At 35.6% G+C, this 12025-nt stretch overlaps 1 protein-coding gene across 1 annotated transcript in view; it reads right to left on the reverse strand.

Moving 5' to 3' along the window:
- LOC129255776 (unconventional myosin-Va-like) overlaps positions 1-12025 on the reverse strand; it is a 57048-nt gene that overhangs the window by 25003 nt on the left and 20020 nt on the right. The window contains exons 7-9 of the mRNA XM_064095929.1: positions 8777-8866; positions 2840-3064; positions 1512-1605 (exon numbers count right to left, since the gene is read on the reverse strand). Of these exons, the coding sequence (XP_063951999.1) occupies positions 1512-1605; positions 2840-3064; positions 8777-8866 (409 nt within the window). The remainder of the gene's footprint in view (positions 1-1511; positions 1606-2839; positions 3065-8776; positions 8867-12025) is intronic.

A 12025-nucleotide genomic window follows, 5' to 3' on the forward strand; every position in this document is an offset into this window, starting at 1 on the left:
TGGTGCTACCTTGGTAGCTCAGTGTATAGGATTAGCTAAACCCCTTGGCTTTGAGCATATCCTAGGGAGGGGGAAGCCTAGGAAATCCCCTTCTTTCCGCACAGATTACCCCCCTACCATTAAAAACCCTTACACCCAACGGGCAGAGCTCCCACATCCAAGGTGGAGATAATTAGGGCAAGGAAAGATTTCTTGAAAGGGCTGCTGCAATCTTTGGGGTAATTAGAACACAGGAAGACATCTCATTCCATTGTAAGGCAATAAAGGAACAAGGACAGCTGAACGGCTTGATCTTGATCCCTAGAGTTTATTAGTCTAGACAGTGTTCAGCATTTCAATGGAGTGATCCATTCTTTCAAAATCATTCAGAATTTCTGATATTAAACGGCAAATTATAATACAATTTGGAATGTTTGTGAATTTCAAACATGGGATTAGCTATTTACCCAAATTTACAAGCATTTATAGGGGTTTTTCTTCAAAATTCTGAGATCACATGATCAGTTCAAACTTGATGGAATTAAAGAAGTTATGAAAAAATTGTAACTTGAAAATATTCACAAGACATACAAATCCCAATCATTTATTTAATTATTTCCTGCTCAACATTAATATCCTCTACATGGTTGACTGTCACCTCTTTTTGTATGAGTTCTTAATGGATATCAATACCGAATGAGTACTTACAAAAGACATTATTTCCTCTAGTCTTCCGTTGCTTCAACACAGTGTACAAGGCAACACAGATCGGACCTGGCCTCAGCATCACAAGTTAACCAACTAAACACAAAATACCCTCCTAGACGCTAGGATTTCATGATATATCCTATGACTTTCCTTCCATATGCCTATTAATGTACATTATGTGAGCGGGATGTCTGTTTATTCATTCCAGCTGTATCAATGTGTTCCACATACTGGTGAATTCTTACGGGATTAAGTCCTTTATTTGAAATATCCGCACTCTTTGGGAAACAATGAAACGAGGAAATGCAAGACATTTATTGAGTGGTGTGTTGTGGGTGGGCTATGAATGTTATACCCCATTCATGAATAAATTCAATGATGAGATCAAGTCCTCCTAATAGCAGCATTCAAATGATCCAGATTATTGTCGCCCTCCACCTTTCATGAAAATAAATAATCCGTATCCAGTCCACTCCCACAAAGTCATAAAAAGGGTATAACCAGTGTAAAAATTGAAATTTCTTTTGCACAAGGGCTGCTTGAAATCCTTCAAGTGTTGAGAGATGTTAATGCACTATGATTAATGGGATGTGTATGTTATTTGACGGTGGCTGATCTCATTTATAGTGGCTATTTCCAGAGTTTTACTGGCCAATAACCATAAGGCACCGTTTATTTTTTTCACTGAGTATAACATGGTGGTTGTGTACTCAGATCAGTATTATAGGGATATCGTTTGTTCTTTTTTTTTTATTCATAGGGACACCCCTTCCCCCTCCCCTCACCTTATCAAACAATTTGGTAAATGAAAATGAGATGCTTACATTCAACGCTCTCCTCCAATTCTTTCAGTTTATTCTCTTGTTCAACAAGGCTATCCTTCAGCTTATTGCTTTCTTCTTCATACTGCTTCTTCTCCTGAAAGAATTAGTGAAAAAGGGAAAATTAACAACAAAAAGAAAAAAAAAAGAATGAACAATCTGTAGATTAAAAGTTTCACTCAAATGAAGTCCATAGAAATAAGAAACTAACAGAAATGGATACCTAAAACTGGATAAAATGGATACATAATGCTTTATAAAGGGCTCCATAAAATGAAAGAGCAACAAAGTCATGGGTGAAATATATATATATAATGAAACAGGCTTATAAACCCAATTCTCTGAAAGACTTATGAAGGATGAAAACAAAGACAGGAATAGATACAGTAATACAAGACTAAAGTGGAAGGCAAGAAATTCAAACCACATGAATCTAAGCAGACAGGGTGAGGCCATTGTTAGCTGTAAACTTATATACTACCCCTATTATGCTCAAATGTATACTCTACAACACAGTAGTAAAAACAGAATGGAAATGCATTGCAAAATATAATTAGGTATAATAAGACAACTACTTGTGTGGCATATGAATTACTCCAAAGAAAGGAAATCCTATTAAGACTTTTTGTTTTAAACATATTTCAAAGTTTTAACACCAGTAATTAGATTCTACTCAACTTCCATGGCTACTTAATGGCTCACTTTTTGGCAGTATTTCAGCACTATCATATATTCACAAATTAACTACTGAACAAATTCATTCCAAATATAGCACATCCTACAGAGTATCAATATTCAGTTTAGTAATTTACCACACCCTTAATAAGCATTAACCAAAACACTTTGAACTTGACCTATATTTCATTATAAGGAATGGTTGAGGTGTAAGATTTATGTAAGTATAAAATGGGTGAAACACTTGTCTAATAACCCTATGACCTTAAAAAGTGCATTATTTAGCTTTGAGTTACATGATTTGCTGTTGATATCTTCCATAACAGCTGGAACTAAGGAAAATGCCTCTGTGTCATTGTCATTTGGAATTCATCCAACCTACATAACTACATTAAATAAATTAATAAAACCATTAATATATAAAAACACAGATACAATTCAATCACTTTCCATATTCCAATTCTTCTGTGAGATTAAAAATGAAACTGTATCATGTTGATCTCACATTCTGGAAATAAATGCTAGGTATCTGCCTAAAAAGAAAATTACTCTGGAAATCATTATAAATAACAAAATCAAAATTTTGCCATATTACAACTATATATAAATACAAGTTAATGATTTGAATAAATAATACAAGGAAGCGTTAAGCCTACCTCAGCTCTGGCTTTTACGACTGACTGAAGCTCCTCTTCTACCACACCCTTCTCCGTCTGTGTCTCCTCCAGGAGTCTCCTCAGCTTCTCCAGCTCCGTCTCCTGGTCCACCACGGTCTTATTGAGCTCCTTGGACGCGGCCTTGACCTTCTCCAAATCTCCAAGGTCATCCTTGAGCTTCAGCATGACCTGTTCTGTCTCCCGCAGACGCACGTTTTCTTTGTTCTGTGAAAGAGATTTCAAGTAAAGATTTGCTAAATTGATAGCCATAGTAACGGCAAGGAACCGTATCTCCCATTCACCGAGGGATAAAATGAGTACTGTGCAGCAGATAGTAAGTAGGATCATCATTAAAATGAGAACAAGATAAATGCAACCTTCAAATAAAAAAACGTTACATACAACCTGACAACGGATGTACAGTTACATACAAGCATGTATCAATGCATCATTACCGGTAGAATTGTGCAGGTATCTAGCAATGAATGATAAAAAAGATTGAAAACAAAATAGAGAATATGCAGATTTCACAAGAGTGGCATGGAGTGGCATTATGTATAGTTCAGTCTAATAAATTACAGGTATGCTGAAGTTTATACCATATGTGCACCAAAACAATATTAACAGGGGATGATGGGGGGGGGGGGGGAGGGGATTGCAAATGAAATTGCTTTTTTTTCTTCACTTTCCCGAACATAGATTTCAATTTGAAAAGAGATACAATTTTTGTTGTCCCCACAGTTATTTCATGATTATTATCCATTAAGTCCATTCATCATTGTTGAAAAATGTTGGTTTTGAATTATGGTTTAATACTTGGGTATAAGATCAAGATGGCATAACTGATGACTGCCTCATGCAGACCCCATTACAAATGGAACCAAGTTCAAGTAAAAAGCAATTATTCACATTTTACTTTACGCATGATAATATTTGAATGAATAAAAATATCTTGACATTTTTGTTATCGAGCAGACATCACATACCATTTTATGAATGTAATCCATGGTCAAAGTATGAAGATATTCCATTTAAAAGAAAATCCAAACTTTATGACATCCACAGTCAAGGAACAATTAAAATCAATCTGCTAACGGGGACAAACTCCAAGCTCAATCACACGATTCAAAACTTCCATGAGAAACTACAGGCATGTACATGTATGTCTCTCTCTGTCTTCTTTAAAGTTTATAGTGGAGAAACTTCGCTTTGTGTTGGATTGCCACAGAAAATATCCAGGCACGCTGATGTCTTTTTCAATTTCATAGCATATGGCGAGACACCGCAAATCCGCAATTGAAGCAACGATGCCACATACAGAGACTCTTGAGACTTTCAAGTCAGTATCAAACAAAAACACTCTCCTATAAATGCCCAAAGTGTAGAGTTATGGCTGAAACTCACATTTCTACACTCTCGCATGTGCTTCAGTGTAGCTTTCAGCTATGTCTCACTGCGGTTTAGCTTTACAATCTCCAATTTCAGGTGCATAGTGCAACCAAAAAAAAGGAGAAAGCCTTTGGTGTATTGAGTGACGATCCTCCCACATCCACCCTGTTAATCTGTTAGATTATACTGTAAAAGAGACATACAACCAGCTACAAGTAGGACAGAATATCAACTACAACTTGTGAATGGGTACCTAACTTGAGGGGTCAGTAGCAGAAGTGAAGACAGAGGACACACGGTGTGACGATATTCCGTGATCCTCTCCTCTTACAATGATTGCGTAGACAAGGTATTTTGGGAGCAGGGTGGGATAGAGGGAATATGAGCAAGGAAAATAAGATTTTGTTTCGCTTCCTATTTTGTATGGTCTGGAGTTTGCTTTTGTTGGTGGAAATTTGCCAAGTCCTTTTTAAAACTCTAAAATAGATTAATTATTTCCCTAATGAAAGGATGCATAAGGATGCTCACAGACCAATAGAAAAGAAAGGACAAGTGAAGCAGGAATGGTGGTATGAAAGGGGGTGATATAGACACAGGGGGGGGGGAAACTTAACAGCAGCTACTTTAAAAACTGTAAAATGTGAAGTAAAGTGAATATGTCATGGAGAGGAATCACAAGAGAATTTTTTATCATGAGTTCATGACATCATTTGAACATGAATGTTGCCCTGATAACCTTGGTGGCTTTTGAGATTCCGAAGCCTAATCAGTCTGGTTTAAATGCTTGACTATGGGGATTAACTATGATCAACTCAGTTGGGAAATGCAATTTCTCTTCAAAGTAAACCTTGCATCTGTATCTTTCCAGTATAATGGCAAAGAGGATGTAAAGAAAACAAAAGATATATATTTATTCATGCGATGTGAAAACTTCTTTGTTAATAATCGTCAAGATTAAAATCAGGAAGCTTAAAGTATTACCTTCACAGGACTTTGGAATTAATTTTCCTTTGATATTATTACAACTGAAACAATGAGGCCTGTTGATGATATGTTCGTTATTTGCTACATTTTTTTTTTCATTCGTTGTCCCATCATTGTGATCAATAACCATGATATTGCTTTTAACATCGTTGATATAGTCATCATTTTTTCATTTTAAATACTACTTTATTGACCTTCCTAGTGGTGGTTTACAACTTTACATTGCACTTAAAGTTTGTAATGTCTGTTAATATGGCTAGATTACTTTTGAGGAGTAACATTGACAGAGTTGTAAACCTACCATCCAGCAGCAAGACAGATATAATTAATGAGACAATATAAGGACAACTTAATAGACATGAAATAGCACACTGATCAAAATGATTGTTGAAAGTATGAAAGGTTGTTATTTTAAGAGGAAAGTGGATTAAAAGCCAGACAAAAAGAGGTGAAAAGGGAAAGGAGAGGGAAGTTTTGGATAGGAAAACAGAAGGTTATATTCAAATGGGAAGGGTAGCAAGGAGGGAGGGAGGGGGTAAGGGATAAAGTGAAAGGGGTAAGAAGGGAGGAAGTAACCTAACAGGAAAATAGTAAAAATGGGTCAAAACAAAATGTTATGTAGCAGATGGAGTAAGAGTTGGAGAGAAGGGGGTGGGTAGGGATAGGCAGGGGAAGTATAGATCGGAATAGGGTAGGGTAGCTGAGAGATGGAATATTGGTGAAGGGAATAGAAAGTGCATAAGGTACAAGGGACAGGGGTGGAGGAAAGTTAAGAGGTACATTTTCAGGAAAGAGGATGAAAACTAAAAGATAGATATAGAGAGGAACAAAGGGGGGAGAAGAGGTGAAGGGGAATGGGAAGTGTGGAAGTGCATAAGGGGAGCAACAGGGGAGGTGTAAAGGAAAGGAGATGAGGAAGCGGTACACTTTCAGCAAAGAGGATGAAAGTCCAACAGGAGAGGAACAGACGGGAGAGAAGATGTGAAGAGGAATGGGAAGAGAGGGAGTGTGTAAGGGGAGGGACAGGGGAGGTTTAAAGGAAAGAAGATGAGGAAGGGGTACACTTTCAGCAAACAGGGGTTAAACTTCAACAGGAGAGGAACATGGACAGGAAGGAGTGACTACTAAAAGTCAAGACCATGTACGGGGAGGTGATGAAGTATGGCAAGATTGATAGAGGTGTCAATGGCCAGGACATAACATCCGAAGCAGTCTGTTTGTAGGGTAGTGACTAAAAGGTGAATATCATTTAGAGTCTAGCCAAGCAATGTATGAATGTAAAATAATGCTTAAACTAATTTGTGCATGTGTCTTTCTTTTAACAAGCCTGCCAGTCTAGATCTATATTCTCACCTTCTTTGGTAGCCTGAAATACAATTTTATAGTCCTTGACATTACTTTTCTGTGCAAAAAGTCATGAGGGGAATTCCATCCCCTAAAATCTGTTAATGTATTTATGGGAAAAAATGAGAGCAGAGCATTTTCCATTCAGAAATATTTGTCAAATGAATAGTTCTCAAAACTGTTGAGAAAATGAATGCTTTTCAGACACCCTAATATACCCTAGAGCCTAAAGAGTCAGTGGTGATCTATAAACAGGACCACTCAGAAATTGTTACCTCCAATACTTGGAGGAGGTGAGAGAATTTTAAATTTAAAAGTTTGATGGTTTGGTTCATTATTGAATCTCCAAAAGTCAAGACTATGAGATGAAACTGAAAGGGTCATATTACAAACTATATGATTCATGACCTATCTTCTATCTCTTTAATCTAACTTCCACTTGTAACCCCAAAACACAGATTTTATCCCCCATCATACAATTTGCACTTTCGGTAGAGAAAAATATAAAAAATTGTGATTTCCTTGCATTATTCATCTAAAGGAAGTATCTCTCAACAAGTGTAAGAAAGAGGAAACACTTGGAAAATATATCCTTTCAACTTTCATCACTAAGCATTTCTTTCTCTGAACAAGTATTTTGCCAAAAAGGCCAGAGGGGAGTTCATTTTTATCTCCGATTACCTTGGAGAAATGGAAATGGTGTATACTACACATCCCATAGAATAGTAAAGAAGAAGAAATCAAGCTTTCATAGGAAGAGAGATTGGGAAAGAGGATAATGGGGAAGTGAACGTTCAATATTACCATCTGACCAATCTTCTTGTACTTGCACTGGGGGGCTAAATGATCACCCCACCCCCTATTTTTTTAGGGGGGGTGTTGTTTTTTTCCCAATCATAATACACTACCGTAATTAAAATAGCTGCAATTCATACACTTGACCACTCTCTACCACGGTGTTAAATGGGTTTCTTGTACGATGCGAAATGTCAATATCTTTAGTTTAAAAATAAGAGTATATTGACTGTTCTTTGCTGGAACGCTCCCAAAGGATTGCATATTGTGCATAAAATTTACACAGCCTAGGATCTAATGACCAAGGTAATAAGATGTATGTAAGGTGCTAGGAGATATCATTCTGACGTGATAAGCGGTATATAAAGGCAAAATATCGTCAAAACGAATAGCATTTACAGGAATGTATTCTTGCCAGGAAGCCATCACCCTTACCTGGGTCGAGTGTTGCAATGCAATGAATACATTGTCAAAAGGACTGTAGTGCTTTGGCAGGGATATGTGTCATCTGGTTTATACCCCCTTTCTCATCCCCCTAGCAGGATTACACTTTTCATGAATTGACGGTCAATTCCGTCACTCTGACCAGACAAACTTTTATCATCAAAGAGGCCCATTTTAAGGAAATAATCAGAGTCACTATATCACCGGCACCAGGTAGGAGATCTAGTGAAATCAAATACCGACCACCTTGCATCTCCCTCCTTCCTCAACTTTCCTCCAGCCCTGTCACTTCCCACTTTCCATTCCCCTTCACCCTTTTTCCATCTCTCATGTACCCCCCTCCCCTGCCCATGCCAATCTACTCCCCCTGTCTATCCTTACCCATCCCTCTTCTCCCCACCTCTTACCCCATCTGCCTCATAACATTTGTTTTGACCCATTTTTTACTATTCTCCCATTAGGTTACTTCCCTTCTTTCTTACCCCTTTCACTTTATCCCTTCCCATTAGGTGTTTCACAAAGTTGTTTGTAAGTTATGAATGACTTTACCCCTGCCTGGTGATCATTTCTTGTGCTAAATGATCCCTTTGTAGGTGTCTTGGCACTTAAGAACACATTGCAGTTGTGTGTAAAGTCATACATAATTTACACACATTTAATTATGAAACACCTACCAGCAGTATGAATTCAGATTTACAAAATTAAATTCATTAGTGTTCACATTAATCTATCTGCCAATGATCAACCATTACAATACAGAAAGGTTGTTGTACTGATTAATCAAACTCATAGAGATTTTAATATATAGCCCATTAATGCTTTTAACTGATTGAATATTCATACATACTAGCCAATTGTATATAAATGTAAAATATAAATAAATAAAATAAAAACTCAAAAATTATTTATGCTGATGTGGATTATTCAAATGTGTTGCATTATAATTTGGTACAAATAAGAGAATATGCATTACTAACTCACCAGCTCATCAACCTTGTGCGTGATAGAGATAATCTTGTTCTCCATTCCACGATTGAGGGCCTTGTAATGTTCCACTGAACGAGCCTCGATCTGTTTGAAGAAAAAGGAAAAGAATGAAAATGATAAATATACAATACACAAAATAATTAAATATAAAGTGCATAAAAATGATATATAACCGATACAAGGATATTTGAAGAACATTGTTGTAAAAATATTAATCATGTCCTGACAAGAAAGTTATAAAAGAGTGACTTAAGAAGCATTTACACTGAAAATTAATTAATATAGAAATATTTATATGAAAATAAAATAAAATATTCATAACTATTAATTTTTAAGTTCACGATATAAAATATCAATTTCAAACCTATATACATTCTAATCAAATATAAAGTCATAAAAATATATAACTGATGCAAGGGTATTTGAAGAACATTGTTGTAAATAAAAATCACATCCTGACAATAAAGTTATAAAAGAGAGTGCATGATATAAAATATCAATTTCAAACCTATACAAGTGAAAGAGGAAGTGAAAATTATATACTAAATCTACCTGAATTTTCTTTTTCTTTTGTAATATAGGCATGAATATACCCCTTTTCAGTAATGTTAAATTTAAAAGGAATACTCATTCTCTGTTCCTGATTATACTTTGAAAAAAAAGGAGGAAAATATAGAAAAGAAAATAGAGTACTTTGACCTAATTTTATTATTGAAATTTCTAAATTCATCATTACAAGTGTGCCTGATGATTTTATTAGAATTACAGACATTGAAATCTAATGACCAATGACCATTAGGAAATGTCATAGGATGTGACTAAGGTAGTCTGTAAAAGTCAGACAGACAAGGAAATAATTTATGCTTTGTAAGAATTTGATCAAGTGCAATCTCACCTCATAAAGTAGTTGGAAGAGACAAATAATTCTTGAAATAAACTTGCTAGTTTCACTAAAATAATGCACATCTAAACTTATTGTAATTATCTCTTTTTTTTGGGGGGGGGGGGCTGGAATATTCTAATATTCTACTATCAAAGTCTCCTGAATAGAATGAAATATATTTTGTATTTCCATGGCTTAATTGAATAATTGATTGATATGGTTCATACAATTTTAGTTGAACTGCTTATTGTAATAAACGTTTATCTTGGAAGGATTGCATAAAAATGTTATATATTCTCATATCATTATATGCATATATATACTATTAACTGACAGACTGGTGATGGAGGTTCTAACAGATTTAATATGTATACTAATTAGTATATCCATGATATTCACTATCTATTTCTGAAAAACTTAATAAAATCTGATCTGTTCAAATCTCACATCATAATTTTTTAATGAAGTGATTATTTCCAAAACCCTAAAGATAGATTCTGTATGCTTGCAAAAGGCCAGAATTAAGAATGGTCCTACAGTGTTTGTCCCCTCTAGGCTTGACTAATAATGCTATAACTTGTCTTTCATCAATGACTTAATTATGCTGTAGTGCTGGTCAGCTATCAACAAACAAAAAAAATCACTTAGGATAAAGAAAATGACCTAACAAGATATTTTGAAACTGAAGCTGTTATTCTAGATACCTATATGTGATAACGCAGGATCTATGATTGAAATGTTGAGAGTATATTCTAGGTTTGACTAACTTGACAGCCAGCGTTTGGGGTGACTCAAGAACCCTTCCTGTGCAAGCCAGGATACATCTCAATTGATGTTAATTAATGAATTGTTCTTCAGTAACGAGGGAGATTTGATTCCAGGATTAATGTGGCTCGTGGTCTGTTGGGAAAGATTTATGCTTCTTAGAAATATCTTATTTTGAGGTACACTGCAAAAATCTTTCTGACAGTATAGATTTTAAAGCTCAAAGCTACAATCTGACTACTGTCTGGTTTCAGGATGCATTTTTATCCAATTATTCACAATATTTGATCATTAATCAAATGAACAGTCTGTTGTTTATGATAAGTTCACTTTAGGGATTATTTTTTTTAAAGTTAAATCATCATAACCGAGATCCATTTTTGCAATGTACTCATTTGAATAATGCTTGTAAATCTCCCAGCTTTTAAAATTATAGATCTATCTGCTGTTATAGACTGATATGTTCTGTTTTTTCATTAATTTATTTCAATCATATAAAAATTACTACTGCATTTGCAAAAGGCAAAGGCAAAATCATAAACATAAACCTTGTGAATACATGCTAAAGTTTAAGATTTCTTTAAAAAGTCTTTTTATGCAAAAGTAGTGGCTAACATAGTGAGTATCTATCAAAGATGAAAGAGCAGGCGCCTTGTCTTGGCTCAAACTTTTTAAGTACACTACTGAGGACTCTCTCCCACCCTACACTCAATGACCTTGGGGTTATGATCTGATTAATACAGGAAGTGATATTGTGACCTCTCCTTCCCATGAGGCAACAGCCTGTCACGCATCCCCTTCTTCCCTGGACACAGGACATTAGAGATGAGTACAATGTCAAGGGTATTATGCATTTATGTTGATGGGGGAAGGGGGAAACCACAAATTTAGGGAGGGGAGAATACACCCTTCTTCTGTCAATGAAGTGGACACTAAGGTGCTAAATATCAAATCAATTTCAAGACATGGTAGTGTATGATATGTTATATTATCACAGGAGATGTCAATGCCTATATATTATTTTGTAAGAACTCTTTTAGGAGGGTTGGCAATGGCAAAGTGGAAAATATGGAGGTTGATATCTGCTTTATATTCCACCCATAAATCCTCATCAGTGAGTTTTCTTGAATGATTAATATCATTGAGTAGGGAATGCAAAAATCGCCACTAAGCCCAGCATTTTGAGTATTATTCTTTTAATTTGGGGGGGGGGTGGTGGGTACAATTTTGGCGTCAATGAGATACTGATAATAAAATCAACTCAATTAGAGTTTACGTCTATTGCTTTAATAGCATCTACAAAAAGAGCACCCTTGACCAAAGGGACATGATGATTTCCATACATAAGATATAGACTGACCTTAAGAGGAGTGATTTAGAATGAAAGAGTGGTAATTAGAACCTTCATACTTCCATTACTAATCAATCAAGACAATGACAGGAAGTACTCTAAGAATAATGGTCAAGATTTGTGAAAGTTCTTCAGTCCTAAATAGAGCTTTTCTTGTAACCCTTTTCTGATTGGATAATGTACCAGAGAAAGTATAGTTCATTTAATAAAAATGATGGATGAATGAATGAGAGCAACAGAGAAC

This window comes from Lytechinus pictus, chromosome 3, assembly GCF_037042905.1.
Source record: "Lytechinus pictus isolate F3 Inbred chromosome 3, Lp3.0, whole genome shotgun sequence".
In the NCBI taxonomy this organism is placed as follows: domain Eukaryota; kingdom Metazoa; phylum Echinodermata; class Echinoidea; order Temnopleuroida; family Toxopneustidae; genus Lytechinus; species Lytechinus pictus.